This window comes from Ranitomeya variabilis, chromosome 5 (genome assembly GCF_051348905.1).
Source record: "Ranitomeya variabilis isolate aRanVar5 chromosome 5, aRanVar5.hap1, whole genome shotgun sequence".
In the NCBI taxonomy this organism is placed as follows: domain Eukaryota; kingdom Metazoa; phylum Chordata; class Amphibia; order Anura; family Dendrobatidae; genus Ranitomeya; species Ranitomeya variabilis.
In genome coordinates, this window is record NC_135236.1 from 412,392,637 (window position 1) to 412,414,489 (window position 21,853).

Below are 21,853 nucleotides of genomic sequence, written 5' to 3' on the forward strand. Positions count from 1 at the left end.
GGCCCTGCGTGTTGCTGAGGCCCAGAGGGGGATGATGGACGGCTGCGAGGCGGTTGAGTGAGGGGGAGAAAACGTACCTCCCTGACTCAATAGAGGTATGGCGGGAAATTAATAAAAGTGAGTATTTCAGCATTCCTTGGGACAGGTTCCCTTTCATGTTGGATAGCCCCTCTAATGGGGGAGATCCTCCCGTCAAGACTCTAATCTCTTGGCCAGAGTGGAGAGCAGATTCTTCTAGGAAAAGTAACTCCCTATTTGACGTCCATTTTCCCTCATTCAAGCATACAAACAAGTATGGTCTCCATCAGACAAGGATTTTGGGAGAAAGAATACAAGAACAGAAATATTTGGGTGGAAATGTGAAGCTCTCCTCATTGAGCCAAAGACAGTGTGACCTATGTGAAAAAAGGGCAATCCTTCCACAAGAGTATCTCTCATAGCGGAGTTCACTGCGGTGGAAGTGACACCTTGCTACACTGCACTGATGAAGGGTGTTATGCCATCTCGTCTGTTCCCTCAGGAACGCTATACTATGAAATCAATACAACTTCTAAATTCCATCTGGAACCTTCACTAGATTTATTCTCTGCTTCTTTTTCTGTCCTGTATTTCTAATATTGCTTCTAGTCGGGGAAGAAGGAATTCACACACAAGACACCAGGTATTGTGTTATCGGTGACGGTAATCTCGTGATGTGCACCTTGCTTTGCACTTATCTTCTGAACAAGGGAATATTTGCACTCAACATAGTATTATACATCATTTTTTAGCGGAAGGTTAAAATATGTGTTTTTTCATTGCAACTGCAGCTTATGAGCTGTTATGTGACTTTGACAAACCCGTCTCCCACCCAGCGGTTTTTCTCATAGCCAAGTTGGGAAAAAAATAATCAGAGCATAAAGCTTGTAATCATAGCAGCATGAAACCCATGGATTCAGTGAAAATCTCCTAAATCATTGCACAGCCTATGTCCTAGTGTTGGCTGTAGTGTTTACACTGGGTTAAGAAGATTAACTTGGTGTTGTTGAACGAGGAGACATCAATCACTGCCAGCAGCGTGGAGATCTTCTGACCCAGAGCGATGTAGACGCCCTCAGTAGTGACCGAAAAGTGTGTATATACTATGGTGTGCTCGAAATGTTGTATGCAGACATTCCCTCGTCGGAGATGTCCATCCGCAGCATGTGAATCTTTTCTAACTATACTGTGGCATCCTGAATTGTATTTTCCATTCTTCTTCCTTGAAGTGTGTAAAACCCATTTCATTTTCTGCTAATATTCATTCATCATTTTCCAGTTTATATAAAATCTATAATTCGACTAACTCTAAACATATTGTGCTATATTGTCCTATGTTAATCTCGGACTATAGTTTATGGCTCCATTCAGAATTCTGGTTTCTCCAAAAATGAATGTGTCGCAACCCTGACAACCTAAGGTGCCCATTTACGCTGAATATACTGGTTTTGTTGGGATCAGCTAGCCATCTAATATGTATGGGATTGTCTTGACTCTTCCTCCACAGCAGATGTGGTGAGAGAGAAGGGATTGCTCATGTTAAAGGGAATCTGTCAAAAGGTTTTTACGAAGTAATCTGAGAACATCATGATCTAGGGGCAGAGAGCCTGATTCCAGTGATTTATCACTCACTGTGCTTCTTAGTGTAGTTTGGATAGAGTCCCTATTTTCTCTGATGTAGATGCAGCATTGGGCAGAATGCTGAGTTTTAATAACTCACGCCTGATTGACAGCTTCCTGAGCAGACTGTACATTGGCAGGAAGTTGACAATCAGTGGTGGGGGTGGGGTTACACAGACTAGCCTGACTTGCCTGCACGTGAGACCTAGTCCCCTCTGCCCCTACATTATGCTGCTTTAAGATTAAATAGTAAAAATCTGCTGACATATAGTGAGAAAAAAATGTAAAGGGAATAAGTGAGTCTTTGGCCAACAGCACATTTGTGAATACAGCTGTAGAAGAGAATGTGCTATATCACATGATGTGGCTCAAAGTCTGGGTGGTAGAAATAGGCCATATCATTGAAGGACAGTTTTGTTTTTGTTTTTTGCTAAAAGTCTGTAGTCATGTTATATTATGAATCTTTAAAGCAAACTTAATGCACACTTATAACATTCTCCAGCATTGCTGCGGAGATCGGGTGATCATGTGACCGCAGTTATGAGATTTGCATTTTTCCAGTCACATTCCGACTAGACATACTTTGCCTTACTGTTGTGAATTTACCTTTTTGGCTCCCTCTAGTGGTTACTAGTGATTTGACTCTGGGAATGTCTGCCATCCCTTGTATGCTCACCTGGGTCGTTAGGTCAGGGGTGTTGCTATATAAGCTCCCTGGACCTTCAGTTCAATGCCTGGCAACGTTGTAATCAGAGCTAATCTGTTGTGCTCTTGTCTACTGATCCTGGTTCCTGCTAGATTAAGCTAAGTCTGCTTTCTTGCTTTTTGCTATTTGTTTTTGTTTGCATTTTTGTCCAGCTTGTACATAATCTGTATCCTAACCTTGCTGGAAGCTCTAGGGAGGCTGGAGTTCTCCCCCCGGGCCGTTAGACGGTTCGGGGGTTCTTGAATTTCCAGTGTAGATTTTTGATAGGGTTTTTGTTGACCATATAAGTTATCTTACTACATTCTGCTATTAGTAAGTGGGCCTCTCTTTGCTAAACCTAGTTCATCTCTGTGTTTGTCATTTCCTCTTACCTCACCGTTATTATTTGTGGGGGGCTTGTATCCAACTTTTGGGGTCTATTCTCTGGAGGCAAGAGAGGTCTTTGTTTTCCTCTTCTAGGGGTAGTTAGTCCTCCGGCTGGCGCGAGACATCTAGCGACCAACGTAGGCATGTTCCCCGGCTACTTCTAGTGTTGGCGATAGGAGTAGATATATGGTCAACCCAGTTACCACTGCCCTATGAGCTGGATTTTTGTACTTCGCAGACTTACTTGTTCCTCTGAGACCCTCGCCATTGGGGTCATAACAGTTTGCCAGGCCAGTATTAAATGTTAAATGCATTGCAGAAGCGGGATTATAAGAAAGAAAATTCTGAGTTTTTTTTTTTCTCTTTCTCATTTTTTTTTTTCTTTTCCCCTTTACCTCTGAGTGGCTTGTGTTTGCTGCAGACATGAATGTCCAGACCTTGATTACAGGTGTGGACCAGCTTACTGCTCGTGTGCAGGGCATACAAGATTATGTTATCAGAAATCCTATGTCAGAACCTAAGATACCGATTCCTGAACTGTTTTCCGGAGACCGATTTAAATTTAGAAATTTCAGGAATAATTGTAAATTGTTTTTTTCCCTGAGACCCTGTTCATCTGGAGACTCCGCTCAGCAAGTGAAAATTGTTATTTCTTTTTTACGGGGCGACCCTCAGGATTGGGCCTTCTCGCTGGCACCAGGAGATCCGGCATTGGCTGATATTGATGCGTTTTTTCTGGCGCTCGGTTTGCTTTATGAGGAACCCAATCTTGAGATTCAGGCAGAAAAAGCCTTGCTGGCTATGTCTCAGGGCCAGGACGAGGCTGAAGTGTATTGCCAAAAATTTCGGAAATGGTCCGTGCTGACCCAGTGGAACGAGTGTGCATTGGCTGCAAATTTCAGAAATGGCCTTTCTGAAGCCATTAAGAATGTGATGGTGGGTTTTCCCATTCCCACAGGTCTGAATGATTCCATGGCCCTGGCAATTCAAATCGACCGGCGGTTGCGGGAGCGCAAAACCGCAAATTCCCTCATGGTGTTGTCTGAACAGGCACCTGATTTAATGCAATGTGATAGAATCCTGACTAGAAATTTTTACATAGTTACATAGTTATTAAGGTTGAAAGAAGACTGTAAGTCCATCTAGTTCAACCCATAGCCTAACCTAACATGCCCTAACATGTTGATCCAGGGGAAGGCAAAAAAACCCCATGTGGCAAAGAGTAACTCCACCATGGGGAAAAAAATTCCTTCCCGACTCCACATACGGCAATCAGACTAGTTCCCTGGATCAACGCCTTATCAAGGAATCTAGTGTATATACCCTGTAACATTATACTTTTCCAGAAAGGTATCCAGTCCCCTCTTAAATTTAATTAATGAATCACTCATTACAACATCATACGGCAGAGAGTTCCATAGTCTCACTGCTCTTACAGTAAAGAATCCGCGTCTGTTATTATGCTTAAACCTTCTTTCCTCCAGACGTAGAGGATGCCCCCTTGTCCCTGTCTCAGGTCTATGATTTAAAAGATCATCAGAAAGGTCTTTGTACTGTCCCCTCATATATTTATACATTAACATAAGATCACCCCTTAGTCTTCGTTTTTCCAAACTAAATAGCCCCAAGTGTAATAACCTATCTTGGTATTGCAGACCCCTCAGTCCTCTAATAACCTTGGTCGCTCTTCTCTGCACCCGCTCTAGTTCAGCTATGTCTTTCTTATACACCGGAGACCAGAACTGTGCACAGTATTCTAAGTGTGGTCGAACTAGTGACTTGTATAGAGGTAAAATTATGTTCTCCTCATGAGCATCTATGCCTCTTTTAATACATCCCATTATTTTATTTGCCTTTGTAGCAGCTGCCTGACACTGGCCACTGAATATGAGTTTGTCATCCACCCATACACCCAGGTCTTTTTCATTGACGGTTTTGCCCAGAGTTTTAGAATTAAGCACATAGTTATACATCTTATTACTTCTACCCAAGTGCATGACCTTACATTTATCCCCATTAAAGCTCATTTGCCATTTATCAGCCCAAGCTTCTAGTTTACATAAATCATCCTGTAATATAAAATTGTCCTCCCCTGTATTGATTACCCTGCAGAGTTTAGTGTCATCTGCAAATATTGAAATTCTACTCTGAATGCCCCCTACAAGGTCATTAATAAATATGTTAAAAAGAAGAGGGCCCAATACTGACCCCTGTGGTACCCCACTGCTAACCGCGACCCAGTCCGAGTGTGCTCCATTAATAACCACCCTTTGTTTCCTATCCCTGAGCCAGCTCTCAACCCACTTACACATATTTTCCCCTATCCCCATTACTCTCATTTTATGTAACAACCTTTTGTGTGGCACCGTATCAAAAGCTTTGGAAAAGTCCATATATACTACGTCCACTGGGTTCCCTTGGTCCAGTCCTGAACTTACCTCTTCATAGAAGCTGATCAAATTAGTCTGACATGAACGGTCCCTAGTAAACCCGTGCTGATACTGGGTCATGAGGTTATTCCTCTTCAGATACTCCAGCATAGCATCCCTTAGAATGCCCTCCAGGATTTTACCCACAGTAGAGGTTAAACTTACTGGCCTATAATTACCAAGTTCAGTTTTTGCCCCTTTTTTGAATATTGGCACCACATTTGCTATACGCCAGTCCTGTGGTACAGACCCTGTTATTATGGAGTCTTTAAAGATTAAAAATAATGGTCTATCAATGACTGTACTTAGTTCCTGCAGTACTCGGGGGTGTATCCCATCCAGGCCCGGAGATTTGTCAATTTTAGTTATTTTTAGACGCCGCTGTACTTCCTGCTGGGTTAAGCAGGTGACATTTAATGGGGAATTTTTATCACTAGTCATTTTGTCTGCCATGGGATTTTCTTTTGTAAATACTGATGAAAAAAAGTCATTTAGCATATTGGCTTTTTCCTCATCCTCATCCACCATTTCACCCAGACTATTTTTAAGGGGGCCAACACTGTCATTTTTTAGTTTCTTACTATTTATATAGTTAAAGAATATTTTGGGATTATTTTTACTCTCTCTGGCAATGAGTCTCTCTGTCTCAATCTTTGCTGCCTTGATTTGCTTTTTACAGAATGTATTTAATTTTCTGTATTTATTTAATGCCTCATCACTACCTACTTCCTTTAATTCTCTAAATGCTTTCTTTTTGTCCCTTATTGCGCCCCTTACAGCTCTATTTAGCCATATTGGTTTCCTCCTATTTCTAGTATGTTTATTCCCATACGGTATATACTGTGCACAGGTCCTATCCAGGATGCTAATAAATGTCTCCCATTTTCTTTGTGTATTTTTGTGTCTCAGGATATCGTCCCAGTTAATTGCACCAAGATCCTCTCTCATCCGTTGGAAATTTGCCCTCCTGAAGTTTAGTGTCCTTGTCACCCCCCTACTACCCATCTTATTAAAGGTTACATGAAAACTTATTATTTTGTGATCACTATTCCCCAAGTGACCCCCAACACTTATATTTGAAATGAGCGGAAAATTCATAGACGCCAGAATGGCTTGTGTTACTACTGTGGTGATTCTACACATGTTATCTCAGCATGCTCTAAACGTCTTACTAGGGTTGTTAGTCCTGTCGCCATTGGTAATTTGCAACCTAAATTTATTCTATCTGTAACTTTGATTTGCTCACTGTCATCGTATCCTGTCATGGCGTTTGTTGACTCAGGTGCTGCCCTGAGTCTGATGGATCTGTCATTTGCCAAGCGCTGCGGTTTTGTTCTGGAGCCATTAGAAAATCCTATCCCTCTTAGGGGTATTGATGCTACGCCTTTGGCAAAAAATAAACCGCAGTTTTGGACACAGGTTACCATGTGCATGACTCCCGAACATCGGGAGGTGATACGTTTTCTTGTTCTGCATAAGATGCATGACTTGGTTGTTTTGGGTTTGCCATGGTTACAGACCCATAATCCAGTCTTGGACTGGAAGGCAATGTCGGTGTCAAGTTGGGGCTGCCATGGAATTCATGGAGATTCCCTGCCCTTGTCTATTGCTTCTTCTACGCCTTCGGAAGTTCCGGCGTATTTGTCTGATTATCAGGATGTCTTCAGCGAGTCTAAGTCCAGTGCACTGCCTCCTCATAGGGAATGTGACTGTGCAATAGATTTGATTCCTGGCAGTAAGTTTCCTAAGGGGAGACTGTTTAATTTGTCGGTACCTGAACATACCGCGATGCGTTCATATATCAAGGAGTCTCTTGAGAAGGGGCATATCCGTCCTTCTTCTTCCCCTCTTGGTGCGGGATTCTTTTTTGTGGCCAAAAAGGACGGATCTTTGAGGCCTTGTATTGACTATCGGCTTTTAAACAAGATCACTGTCAAATTTCAGTATCCTTTGCCGCTGTTGTCAGACTTGTTTGCCCGGATTAAAGGTGCCAAGTGGTTCACCAAGATAGACCTTCGTGGTGCGTACAACCTTGTGCGCATTAGGCAGGGCGATGAATGGAAAACCGCATTCAATACGCCCGAAGGTCATTTTGAGTACTTGGTGATGCCATTTGGGCTCTCTAATGCACCTTCAGTTTTTCAGTCCTTCATGCATGACATTTTCCGGAAGTATCTGGATAAATTTTTGATTGTTTATCTGGATGATATTCTGGTTTTTTCTGATGATTGGGACTCGCATGTGGAGCAGGTCAGGATGGTTTTTAAGATTTTGCGTGAAAATTCTTTGTTTGTTAAAGGCTCAAAGTGTCTCTTTGGTGTACAGAGGGTTCCCTTTTTGGGGTTCATTTTTTCCCCTTCTGCTGTGGAGATGGACCCAGTCAAGGTCCGAGCTATTCATGATTGGACTCAACCCTCGTCAGTTTAGAGTCTTCAGAAGTTCTTGGGTTTTGCTAACTTCTACCGTCGTTTTATCGCAAATTTTTCTAGCGTTGTTAAACCATTGACGGATATGACCAAGAAAGGCTCTGATGTAGCTAACTGGGCTCCTGCTGCCGTGGAGGCTTTCCAGGAGTTGAAACGCCGGTTTACTTCGGCGCCTGTTTTGTGCCAACCTGACACCTCACTTCCCTTTCAGGTGGAGGTGGATGCTTCGGAGATTGGGGCAGGGGCCGTTTTGTCGCAGAGAGGCCCTGGTTGCTCTACTATGAGACCTTGTGCCTTTTTCTCCAGGAAGTTTTCGCCGGCAGAGCGAAATTATGATGTGGGCAATCGGGAGTTGTTGGCCATGAAGTGGGCATTTGAGGAGTGGCGTCATTGGCTCGAGGGTGCTAAGCATCGTGTGGTGGTCTTGACTGATCACAAAAATCTGATGTATCTCGAGTCTGCTAAACGCCTGAATCCTAGACAGGCCTGCTGGTCATTGTTTTTCTCCCATTTTGACTTTGTGGTCTCGTATTTACCAGGTTCTAAGAATGTGAAGGCCGATGCTCTGTCTAGGAGCTTTGTGCCTGATGCTCCTGGAGTCGCTGAACCTGTGGGTATTCTTAAGGAAGGAGTTATCTTGTCAGCTATTTCTCCTGATCTGCGGCGTGTGTTGCAGAGATTTCAGGCTGGTAGGCCTGACTCTTGTCCATCTGACAGATTGTTTGTGCCTGCTAAATGGACCAGCAGAGTCATTTCCGAGGTTCATTCCTCAGTGTTGGCAGGGCACCCGGGAATTTTTGGCACCAGAGATCTGGTGGCCAGGTCCTTTTGGTGGCCTTCCTTGTCAAGGGATGTGCGGTCATTTGTGCAGTCCTGTGGAACTTGTGCTCGAGCTAAGCCTTGCTGTTCTCGTGCCAGCGGGTTGCTCTTGCCCTTGCCTGTCCCGAAGAGACCTTGGACACACATCTCTATGGATTTCATTTCTGATCTTCCGGTGTCTCAGGGCATGTCTGTCATCTGGGTGATATGTGATCGTTTCTCCAAGATGGTCCATTTGGTTCCTTTGCCTAAGCTGCCCTCCTCTTCTGATCTGGTTCCTGTGTTCTTCCAGAACGTGGTTCGTTTGCACGGCATTCCTGAGAATATTGTGTCGGACAGAGGATCCCAGTTTGTTTCCAGGTTCTGGCGATCCTTTTGTGGTAGGATGGGCATTGATTTGTCGTTTTCGTCCACTTTTCATCCCCAGACTAACGGACAAACGGAGCGAACTAATCAGACTCTGGAGACTTATTTGAGGTGTTTTGTCTCTTCTGATCAGGATGATTGGGTGACCTTCTTGCCGTTGGCTGAATTTGCCCTTAATAATCGGGCTAGTTCCGCCACCTTGGTTTCGCCATTTTTCTGCAACTCTGGTTTCCATCCTCGTTTTTCCTCGGGACATGTGGAGCCTTCTGACTGTCCTGGGGTGGATTCTGTGGTGGATAGGTTGCAGCGGATCTGGAGTCATGTGGTGGACAACTTGAAGTTGTCACAGGAGAAGGCTCAGCGTTTTGCCAACCGCCGCCGCGGTGTGGGTCCCCGACTTCGCGTTGGGGATTTGGTATGGCTGTCTTCTCGATTTGTTCCTATGAAGGTCTCCTCTCCCAAATTTAAGCCTCGCTTCATTGGTCCTTACAAGATATTGGAAATCCTTAATCCTGTATCCTTTCGCCTGGATCTTCCGGTGTCGTTTGCCATTCACAACGTATTTCATAGGTCCTTGTTGCGGCGGTACGTTGTGCCTGTGGTCCCTTCTGCTGAGCCTCCTGCTCCGGTGTTGGTTGAGGGCGAGTTGGAGTACGTGGTGGAGAAGATCTTAGATTCTCGTCTCTCCAGGCGGAGGCTTCAGTACCTGGTCAAGTGGAAGGGCTATGGTCAGGAGGATAATTCCTGGGTTGGTCGCCTCTGATGTGCATGCGGCCGATTTGGTTCGTGCCTTTCACACCGCTCATCCTGATCGCCCTGGTGGTCTTGGTGAGGGTTCGGTGACCCCTCACTAAGGGGGGGTACTGTTGTGAATTTACCTTTTTGGCTCCCTCTAGTGGTTACTAGTGATTTGACTCTGGGAATGTCTGCCATCCCTTGTATGCTCACCTGGGTCGTTAGGTCAGGGGTGTTGCTATATAAGCTCCCTGGACCTTCAGTTCAATGCCTGGCAACGTTGTAATCAGAGCTAATCTGTTGTGCTCTTGTCTACTGATCCTGGTTCCTGCTAGATTAAGCTAAGTCTGCTTTCTTGCTTTTTGCTATTTGTTTTTGTTTGCATTTTTGTCCAGCTTGTACATAATCTGTATCCTAACCTTGCTGGAAGCTCTAGGGAGGCTGGAGTTCTCCCCCCGGGCCGTTAGACGGTTCGGGGGTTCTTGAATTTCCAGTGTGGATTTTTGATAGGGTTTTTGTTGACCATATAAGTTATCTTACTACATTCTGCTATTAGTAAGTGGGCCTCTCTTTGCTAAACCTAGTTCATCTCTGTGTTTGTCATTTCCTCTTACCTCACCGTTATTATTTGTGGGGGGCTTGTATCCAACTTTTGGGGTCTATTCTCTGGAGGCAAGAGAGGTCTTTGTTTTCCTCTTCTAGGGGTAGTTAGTCCTCCGGCTGGCGCGAGACATCTAGCGACCAACGTAGGCATGTTCCCCGGCTACTTCTAGTGTTGGCGATAGGAGTAGATATATGGTCAACCCAGTTACCACTGCCCTATGAGCTGGATTTTTGTACTTCGCAGACTTACTTGTTCCTCTGAGACCCTCGCCATTGGGGTCATAACACCTTACTTAATTCACTTGTATTGAGTGATGCCGAGCATGTCTAGTCGGTATGTGACTGCCTGTATGCAAGTCACATTCCCGCTCTCAACAGCAACATCGGAGAATCCTGACAGCATACAGTGCACACACTTTAAGAATTCACATGTTTGCAGTCACATAGAGTGACTGCTGACTTTAAAGGGAACCTGTCACCACGTTTTTGGAAGATGGGATAAAAATAGCGTTAAATAGGGGCAGAGGTGGGCGTTACATTAGTGTGTGTGTTATGCGTTTATTACCCACCTAAGTTGCCGAAATAACTTTGCAAAGTCTCCGTTTTCGCCTGTCAATCAGGCTGGTCAGGTCGCATGGGCGTTGTCTTCCCCCAGATTTGGCGTAGTTTTCCGTTGGTGGCGTAGTGGTGTGCGCATGCCCAAAGTCCGGAATCCTCTTCCAGGGGATTTAAAATAGCGCGGTGTTCGTTATTGCATTGGTGATCGGTGGGCGCGGCCATCTTCCTTTGGCCGCGCGTGCGCAGAAGCGGCGCTCTGCTGGCCGCGGCTTCAGGAAAATGGCCGCCGCGATATCCATCTGCGCACGCGCGGCATCCCGCGGCCATTTTCCTGAAGCCGCGGCCAGCAGAGCGCCGCTTCTGCGCACGCGCGGCCAAAGGAAGATGGCCGCGCCCACCGATCACCAATGCAATAACGAACACCGCGCTATTTTAAATCCCCTGGAAGAGGATTCCGGACTTTGAGCATGCGCACACCACTACGCCACCAACGGAAAACTACGCAAAATCTGGGTGAAGACACCACGCCCATGTGACCTGACCAGCCTGATTGACAGGCGAAAACGGAGACTTTGCAAAGTTATTTCGGCAACTTAGGTGGGTAATAAACGCATAACACACACACTAATGAAACGCCCACCTCTGCCCCTATTTAACGCTATTTTTATCCCATCTTCCAAAAACGTGGTGACAGGTTCCCTTTAAGCAGAAGACCAGACAATCCCTTTAAAAAAATGTATGTAAATGGGTTCTTCAGTCATCTAATATTGATGACCTATCCACAGTACTGGTCATCAATATTCGATCAGTGGTTGTCCGACACACTGCACCCCCCTCACCCATCAGCTCTGGTGGTAGCCACATGTAAACTCATGGAACCGAGCTGCAAGGCACAACTCTATTCTGGGTGTTTTATCTGCTCCTATTCAGCGGAGGTGTCAGGCTTCAGACTCCCAGGGATCTGATATTGATGACCTATTCAAAGGATCGGTCAACAGTATAACTATGTTCAGTAACATTTCATGACTTAAACTTAACCTAATACAGTGCTGGTTGCAAAGCTAATTGTGCTGGTTGTTATAACGCATCATTACCTCTAAATATATTATTTGGGATCATTTGTTCTGAAGGTGTATTGTGTGCATACTATGAACGTTGCAGAAGGAGAGGTGATAGACACTGCACTGAGCCCAGCTATCCATAAATGTTTAGTCCGAGAAACAAAATCGTTAATCTTTTTCTGCTAGGTGTCAGACAAAGGGCGCCATTTTTTTTTTCTTCATTTTTTTTTTCCATTTTATCACTGTAGGAATCTGGGCAAATAATCCCCCTGATCGTGGAAAGCTGCATCAGATTCATTAACTTGTATGGTAAGAAGCCTTTCTGTTCTTGAGTCTTTCAAATAGTCACTGACCCATGACCGTGTTATATAATCTCTGTGTTGGTTGAGCCTTGCAGTCACTTCTATGTCGTTATGTGTTTCTTCTCTGCATCTTCCTCAGCACTTCAACACCAGGGTATATTTCGAGTTTCTGGTTCTCAGGTAGAAGTGAATGATATAAAAAATGCATTTGAAAGAGGTAAGATATTTACCTTTTTTTTTTCTATAATGCTATGAAAAAAAATACATTTACGGTATCTAGCCTATCACTGATGAGAACTTAATATTTTTGGCTCGTCATATGAAAAGAGAGAAAAACAAAATTAAGATTTTTAAAGTGGCCTAGTCATAGTCATGACGTTAATCCAATTGTGATGCTGCTGCATGACCTTAAAAAGGCGGTTCATGCTCGGAAATCCTCCAATGTGGCTGGATTACAACAATTCTCGAAAGATCAGTGAGCCAAAATTCCTCCAGAGCTTTGTAAAAGACTAATTGGAAGTTATCATAAATGCTTGATTGCAGTTGTTTTCTGCTAAGGGTGGCCCAACCAGTTGTTAGGTTTAGGGGGCAATCACTTTTTCACACGGGACCCTGTAGGTTTGGATTTCTTTTTCCCTTAATAATAAAGACCTTCATTTAAAAACTGCATTTTGTGTTTACTTCTGTTATCTTTGTTTAATATTTAAATTTGTTTGGTGATCTGAAACATTTACGTGTGACAAACATGCAAAAGAATAGGAAATCAGTAAGGTGGCAAACACTTTTTTCACACAAATGTAGGAGCAACCAAGAGAGTTTGGGTGGGAAAGGTTGTTCCCATAATCTAGCTCGGGGTTTGCAGGCCTAATAACAGCAGCTGGATTAGCTCATTAGGGTGGAGTTGTGCTGGAGCTGAACAGAGGTATTTATCTGGTGAACGCATTTAATACTCCTCGAGCTAATTTTGCCTGGAATACCGAGTTTGGTGAGGCTTCTACATTTTCTTTGTTCATTGAGAAGAAAGGACGATTTATATTATGCATTTGAACTGAAGAAAGGCTGTTTTCGTTTTGGGACTATAAAGTTTATGATGGACATTAAACCTTATGCTGTGGCTACCAGAGAGCTACCCTATAATACATACAAACACATGTGTTGGTAGATATTGAACTTTTCTTGAATAGCAATCCTGAAATGCTCTGCTTTAAAAATCCAATGTTTTCCATGTGGTTCTCAGTGGTGGATTTCTGCAGAAAGACTTGCCTATGTGGTCAAATGAGCCTCTAGTTACGTCCATGGAGGTCTTTCTCGTTTTAGATTCACTATATAATTTATAAGTTTGCTAAGCTATTGTTAAACCTAATGGTATGTTTGCGCTTTAAAATAAGTATTTTTGCTATTATTAGTGGCATCACGGGCTATAATTTTGGATATTCCCTGTCTCATACTTCAGAAAAGCTCAATGGTAACCGGGTCATTATGTGCATTTTTACAGGAGAGGACCCTTTGACAGACGACCAAAATAATCATGACATCAACTCTGTGGCTGGTGTCCTGAAGCTGTACTTCCGAGGCTTGGAAAACCCACTCTTTCCCAAGGAAAGATTTAACGATTTGATATCTTGTATCCGTAAGTCATCTTTTTGTCCTCAGAAAGTCTTCCTTTTCGTTGCTTACTTCACTAAAACCTCCATCCTTCTTCCTCATGATAGCTGTTCTGTATTCTGACCAGCGTTTCCTGGAAGAGGAAAAGAATTAATACATGTCTTGAAGGCAATTTGTCCCACATCTGCCCCACTCTTGGTAGAAAGTTTAGTCATAATCGCAGCTGGGACCGCTCCCTTTTTTAGCATGATTATGTATAACTCTTTGTGGCCAACGCAGCAGGAAAGCATTCCTGCAGGCATAATAGAGGCTTGTATTCGGTTCAGTAATTGTCTTGTCTTTCATGTAGAGCTCAGGTTCAGGCAGGCAGCCACAGCAGCTACGAGGCATGGCAAGCACAGGCACAACTTGAACTTTACTCTGATCTTCTCTGAGCTATCGGGATTGAATTGCTGCTTAGATTCAGGAGCAGAAGATATCAAGGACAGAGAAAGTCTTCTACTGGAAGAACAAATAAATAAATAGCTGTTAGATTGTCATTAATCAATATCTGGCTCCGCTAATCTAAAATGACCAAATGTAGAGTCCAAAAAAAGTAATTCTGGATATAATGTTTCGCTGTAGTGTTCACCTCGTCCCTGAAGCCTAATTCAGCAGTATGCAGGGTGATAGCTTACAAAGCGTGGTTAGTCCTTAGAACTGTAGTGTCCTTTAGGTGAAGTCATGTTCATACAGGTGTGACCAGAGGGCTAATATCCAGTTTCCTTTTCGCGATTGGACTTGAATTTACATCTGTAAAAATCCAGAAGTCCATTGTACAATTACTTAAAATGCAAGCTGCAGCATATGCTTTATGCGCATCCGATATGAAAAGCTTAAGGCTCCATTCACATTTAGCATTAGGAATATGGATGCCATAGAAGGGAGGTTAACCCTTGCACTCAGTAGCTCAATTGTTTTCTGGGTTACTACATCACCTTTATTGCCCTTTATTTTTTATTCATCCCATGAGGCACTGATTTAACGAAGCGTAATACACTATACTGTGGAAATCCTGAGGAAATGCTGGGCTAAGTATAGCTCTGCAGAGCTCAGCAACAAACACTAACAAAAGGGCACATGTCCTGGGAGCAGTTCTCCGGGACATGGAAGTGATGCTGTAGCCTGGTTTAATTCCATAGCAGCACTGGCCTGGAAGAATCCACTGGCTACTCTTCGTTTTTGGGTCTGTAGACTGTGGTACTGAACTTTTAGGGCTGTCCCATTTCAGGACAATAACGACGCATGTGCCCCTTCTCCTACTCAGTTATTGTGGAACGTCCAATACTTTACATTGCCATACCTGACGACCACGTGTCTTTGTGGAAGTCAGAAAACCACTTAAAGTTGATACCTGTAGGCTTTTAAGCTAAAATGAGTTTTGTCCATTTACTATATGTAGTGGGAAAGCTTCTAGCAGACTAGAGCGGTATAAGGCATATTATAGGACTATACTGTGGCATACAGAAGTATGTTTCACTAGCTACCTCATGCAGTATAGTTCACATGTGCTCATATAATGGGGACTTCTTCTCTTATTTTCATTTTACCTAATTAAAAAAATTACACGCCATTTAGTATGCAACAATGCTTGACTATATGACCTTCCTTAGCATCTGGTAGAAATTATTGGAAGGTGAAGAATGACTCCTGTTTTTTTCAGCAGTGGTGTGTTCCTGGTGAATTTTTAGCTTTATGGCTGTGTGCATAAATGGCTTGGGCTTTGTTCTCATTATTTAGTTTTCCAAGAATTTTAACTACAACTAAAGTTCAATTTATGCTTGCCTTGATAAATCCTGCAGCGCTGAAAGACTCCCAAAAGGTTAATGGGCTATCTATTTCTGTGTAACTTTTAGATTAAAAAAAATGTATTTCCTCTTATTACCTATTTTAGAGACTTGCGCTAACCATGTCACACTCACTGGAATTGTTTGTTTGAAGAAATTCTCATACTGAAAAGGCCGTGGTCCTCTTTCTTTTCTTCTTTTTTTTTTTCAAGGACAGTCACTGACTCATGTGGATCTCCTCAAAATACACTACCTATCTGTCTAAAGGCACCCACACATATTAGTCCTACGTCGGCCGAAAATGCACATTAGACCCGTATCGGCTGAAGACTCGCATTAGTCTAACAGCGTGAAGAGCACAGAGGAAAATGTATAAATACTAAAAACCTGTGACTGTGCACTACACTATTAGAGTCTACATCAGCATATAGGACTGTGATGACGAAGGGATCCAGATGGTTGGTGAAAAACATGAGTGATGGAAAGTGCAGAAAAATCAACTAGAGAAGTAAAAAATTGTGAAATACAATTCATCTTTATTAGCGATCAGAAGATGACAAATAATATAAAAACATTAGTCTAACGGTGGTCTGAACACACTGACATTGACACGTTTGGTTGACAGTGTATAGGGGGAGGCCTCCCAATTGTCCACCGACAGACTGTCTAGCGAAGAAGAATCCTGCATGTCCGATTTTGGACTGCCAATCCTTTTGTTCTCTGAGCGCCACAGATGTCTGGCATCAGCTCTTTCATAAAGAACATAGGAGTGCTCGGCCAGCTAAGCGCTCTTGTGTATGAAAAAGACTTGGTAGATGGTGGGTGGATGAATGAATAATCAGCCAAACCATCGTTCAGGCAACAGCTTTGTAAAGATTATGGGACGGGCTTGAGTTTTTGGCGTTATTGGGAGAGCTACGTAAACCAGAACTACCTAGCAATGGATTCTCTGCGCACAGAACAAAGGGATTGGGTTATTGAATTCCAGCTGCCAGATCCATTTTCCCTCCAACATAATATATCCTGGGAGAGTCGGGAGGCCTGTATACATATTACATGGACAACCAATTCTGCTGAAATTGGAAATTTCAGCCAGCTTTTATAAAATGTGTATCCACACATCGCCCAAACACTAGCCTGGGTGTAGCATGGGTACTCCTCTGTGCTTTCATTGTTCTTAGACTGCAGGATATGTTCTTTCTAAAGATTTCCTTATAACGATCTCATTACAATGTCATTTTAAAAAGTTAGATCATATTCAGATGGCCATATTGTAGCTGATTTTAACATCTGTATTACCACTGCAAATCTTAGCCTGCCTGTGAGTCTATTGATCTGAATTAACAGCATCCCAAATCCCTGTGAGTTTGAGTTATAAAGCCCATAGTATTAATACGGATACTAAAATTGGCCCATGTTAAGTCCTCAGGGAAATGGGATACAAAATTAAAGGTGAACATTGGCTCTGCAGCGTAAGGATTTTGCCAAATAAATCCTTATATCTCCCTTTTGCATTTATGTAACTGTGGTGGGGAAGTGGGATATTGAGGCTAACTGCGGTCAGATTTGATTGAGTAGCTGTAGGTTCCATAGAGACCCTCTTACTTGTGCCGTGCCTGGAATCTGTCTCTAGCTTTTTCTGGTGATATACCTAATAAACATTCAAACAAGCCAGAACCTAACACCTTCCCCTCTGCCAAACACACCTAAATTCTCATTGATTGTGCTACTAGAAAATGCATACTCTGCTCGGAGTGAATTGTGTTACAATGTCTCATACTTTATACATATCATATTTTTTACTATTCCTTTATTCTGTGTCTTCAGGGGCAATGTTTTAATTTCTCTAATACAGAGAGAGTGCTTTCTGGGCTAAAATGAGACTAAACTCCATCTATTAGAGACTATTCTTTACATTCCTTGGTGTAGAATTTCTCACCTCAGGAAATGACACAATATCTTTCTGCAGTGTCACAAGCCTTTATTCCCAGGAGCAACACATGGAGAAAGCGAGTGTTGAGCAGGCAATGTGGTGTCTGGCAGCAGCACAGCCCACAGAAGAAACACTTCATCATTACTGAGCATGAATTTGCAGTAGAGGGAAATCTTACACCACGTATCTGCTGTCTTGCTGGTGGCAGCCCAACGTGCAGCATCTTGCCGTGTAATAAAGATTAAATAACCGAAAAGCTTTTATTTCCTCAGTGCAGTCATATCCCCAGAACGCTTTGTTTCAGGTCTTCCCAGAAGTAGCCTTTCCTTGCTAGATTGTACCTTTCCGAAATGATCATTTACTGAAAGGTTCTAAGGTTTCAGCTGACATAGTGCAGCCTTTGGTTCTGATGTATTGAGCATGGGCTGTGCTTGATATATTGCCATACACGATCTGGTACTATAATAAAGCATCCAGATGGTCAAAACAGATTTCCTGTAAAGAATCTATAGTCACAAAATAAAATCTAATTTTTTGTTGTTTTTTTATCAAATCATTTTTATTAAACAGAAGCACTTCTTACAGAGTTAGTTGATACAGAAATTACAGCAAAGTAATCCGTCCCAACAATAACACAGATTTCTAGATTTTTTTTCCCCACCTTTTTTATTTATTTTTGTAACCCCAACTAATACCCCCTCTCCATTGACTATCTGAGTTTGCATAAAATTATATTACCTATATAGTACATGGACCACATACCGTACATACAGTTATATGAAAAAGTTTGGGCACCCCTATTAATCTTAAGCTTAATGTTTTATAAAAATTGTTGTTTTTTTTTTTGCAACAGCTATTTCAGTTTCATATATCTAATAACTGTTGGACACAGTAATGTTTCTGCTTTGAAATGAGGTTTATTGTACTAACAGAAAATGTGCAATCTGCATTCAAACAAAATTTGACATGTGCATAAGTATGGGCACCCTTATCATTTTCTTGTTTTAAATACTCCTACCTACTTTTTACTGACTTACTAAAGCACTTTTTTTTTGTTTTGTAACCTCATTGAGCTTTGAACTTCATAGCCAGGTGTATGCAATCATGAGAAAAGCTACTTAAAGTGGCCACTTGCAAGTTGTTCTCCTGTTTGAATCTCCTCTGAAGAGTGGCATCATGGGCTCCTCAAAACAACTGTCAAATGATCTGAAAACAAAGATTATTCAACATAGTTGTTCAGGGGAAGGATACAAAAAGCTGTCTCAGAGATTTAACCTGTCAATTTCCACTGTGAGGAACATAGTAAGGAAATGGAAGAACACAGGTACAGTTCTTGTTAAGGCCAGAAGTGGCAGGCCAAGAAAAACATCAGAAAGGCAGACAAGAAGTATGGTGAGATCAGTCAAGGACAATCCTCAGACCACCTCCAGAGAGCTGCAGCATCAACTTGCTGCAGATGGTGTCACTGTGCATCGGTCAACTATACAACGCACTTTGCACAAGGAGAAGCTGTATGGGATAGTGATGCGAAAGAAGCCGTTTCTGCAAGCACGCCACAAACCGAGTCGGCTGAGGTATGCAAAAGCACATTTGGAGAAGCCAATTTCTTTTTGGAAGAAGGTCCTGTGGACTGATGAAACCAAGATTGAGTTGTTTGGTCATACAAAAAGGCGTTATGCATGGCGGCAAAAAACAGCATTCCAAGAAAAACACTTGCTACCCACAGTAAAATTTGGTGGAGGTTTCATCATGCTTTGGGGCTGTGTGGCCAATGCCGGCACCGGGAATCTTGTTAAAGTTGAGGGACGCATGGATTCCTCTCAGTATCAGCAGATTCTTGACAATAATGTTCATGAATCAGTGACAAAGTTGAAGTTAAGCAGGGGATGGATCTTTCAGCAAGACAATGATCCAAAACACCGCTCCAAATCTACTCAGGCATTCATGCAGAGGAACAATTACACTGTTCTGGAATGGCCATCCCAGTCCCCAGACCTGAATATCATTGAACATCTGTGTGATCATTTGAAGAGGGCTGTCCATGCTTGGCGACCATCAAACTTAACTGAACTGGAATTGTTTTGTAAAGAGGAATGGTCAAAAATACCTTCATCCAGGATCCAGGAACTCATTAAAAGCTACAGGAAGCGACTAGAGGCTGTTATTTTTGCAAAAGGAGGATCTACTAAATATTAATGTCACTTTTCTGGTGAGGTGCCCATACTTATGCACCTGTCAAATTTTGTTTGAATGCAGATTGCACATTTTCTGTTAGTACAATAAACCTCATTTCAAGGCAGAAACATTACTGTGTCCAACAGTTATTAGATATATGAAAGTGAAATAGCTGTTGCAAAAAAAACTATTTTTATAAAAACATTAAGCTTAAGATTAATAGGGGTGCCCAAACTTTTTCATATAACTGTATCAAACACCGTGAAATCGTGACATTTCTTTTGTCTGACATAGTATATTACTATTAAAGAAAAAGTGTATTGAAAATAACTTCTCTGTAGTCAAATCCGAGATAGATTCTTGGGCTCTTCCAGCATGCCGCAATTGTAAATATCTGACAAATTCAAATGAACAAGTGTCCTTCCTCATTTAATTGATGCAACTACTTCAATCCCTTCCTTTTTACACTTCTCAAAACCATCCAAACTCTGCCTTTCCTCAAAACAGGAGTCATTCCAAATAGGAACATATTTAAAGTATTCCATTATCACCCCTCCTTACAGGACCTCCAAGTTTTATGAAAACCCATATAATTGACCTTAAACTTGCCTGCCTCTAGATAAATATGTATCAGATTTCCATCCTCACCCAGAAATGTTAGTATTAGGACCCCTGCCCCTTTGATCCCATTCAAAGCCCACCCTGTAAAATGTTGTAACTGAGAGGCCAGAAAGTATCCCCAGGTGTGCAGTAATGCTAATCCCCTCCCCACAGATTTTTAGGAAACTTTCACCTTTATTACAGGTATTACTCTCCTCCAGACCAAATCCCTTAAAATATTGTGCATCTTTCTAAACCAGTATTTAGGAATCCCAAGTACATGAATTATGTAGAGCTATGTAGTACATAAAGAATGCTGGACCTATAAGGCACATTTTAATAAGGTTTGTCCTCCCCAGAGTCGATAACTAGATCCAAACAAAGTGAGTGATTGGGGTAAATGGTCATTATCAGTGGACAAAGATTCAAAGGGATATAGTCTTTTGTAACATAAGTTCCAAGATATTTGAATTTTGAAACTATTGGAATATTTAAGAAACGATCTTTCCCAAGGGTATCAATCCTCAACAAAGCAGACTTTGACCAATTTATAGTCCCAAAAGTATTCATAATTTCCATTATAATTGGAAGTGAGTTGGTCATCTTGTTAACAAATATTAAAAGGTCATCCGCATAGAGGACAACCCATTCTTCTTTTATTTCCATATTTAAAACCCTCTAGCCCAGGCTATTGCCTAGTCATCCAGGGGCTCAATTGCCAGGGCAAAAAAGTGGAGTAGACCACGGCCAGCCATGCCGCGTTCCCCTGTATAGCTCTAGATTCTCAGAGATATCTCCATTCACTTTTCTTTTAGCAGATGGACCTCTGTACCCATTGAATGAAGTTAGGGCCAAACACCATTTTCTTTAAAATTGCCCCAATGTAACCCCACTCCACACTATCAAAAGCCTTAGCCAGCGTCTAAGGATAAAATAGCTTTTTGCTTAGGATCCATCCACCCGTGCCACTTGCAGGTTCAAAAATGGCCAACGCAGGTTTATAGCAGTTGACTTAGAGGACATAAACCCTGCCTGGTCAGGATGAATTACTGATTCATTCACTGTTCAGACGGGAAGCAAGGGTTTTGGCCAGAATTAACATCTGATGTCAATAATGATATCGGCCTGTATGAATCGGGTACCTCATTATCTTTCCCTTCTTTGGGCACAACAACTCTTACAGCCTCATATTTAAATACTTCAATTGGAAGGCCATCTACCCCCAGGAGCCTTATCATTAGACATTTTCCTTACAGCCTGTTGAATTTCTTCCAAGAAAATTAACTGAACAAAAAAAAAAAATCCCTGTCTTCATCCTCTAAGGAGCTGAAGGTTATCCTAGACAAATAGCCCATCAAGTCCTCCTGCGCTTAATTAACCCCAGATGAGTACAAACTAGAATAAAAGCTACCCAGGATTTCAAGGGTCTTAGAAATGCATTGCGCTCCTCTAAATTGATATATGAAAGCTTTGGGGGGGGCTGCACCATCCATGCAATTAACCGACCAGTGGTCTCTACCTCCTCATAAAATTACTGTTTTAAAAGAATACATTTATTGTTGGCCTGCTCCATTTGGAATGACTTTAGTTGTTTTTGAGACTCCTTCCATCATGTTAAGTTTTCAGGGCTATTATACAAAATGAATGATGCCTCAGTTTTCCAGACTTTATTTTTTAACATTATACTTTTCCGTTGGAAATTATC

General features: G+C 42.3%; 1 protein-coding gene across 5 annotated transcripts in view; it reads left to right on the forward strand.

Moving 5' to 3' along the window:
* SRGAP1 (SLIT-ROBO Rho GTPase activating protein 1) overlaps nucleotides 1-21,853 on the forward strand; it is a 182,060-nt gene that overhangs the window by 144,307 nt on the left and 15,900 nt on the right. For 3 of the 5 annotated variants that reach the window (XM_077265163.1, XM_077265165.1, XM_077265166.1), the window contains exons 13-15: nucleotides 11,956-12,016; nucleotides 12,149-12,226; nucleotides 13,505-13,639. In XM_077265163.1, the coding sequence (XP_077121278.1) occupies nucleotides 11,956-12,016; nucleotides 12,149-12,226; nucleotides 13,505-13,639 (274 nt within the window). Of the gene's footprint in view, nucleotides 1-627; nucleotides 662-11,955; nucleotides 12,017-12,148; nucleotides 12,227-13,504; nucleotides 13,640-21,853 lie in introns of all 5 variants that reach the window. The other 2 variants (XM_077265167.1, XM_077265168.1) reach the window with 1 other exon arrangement.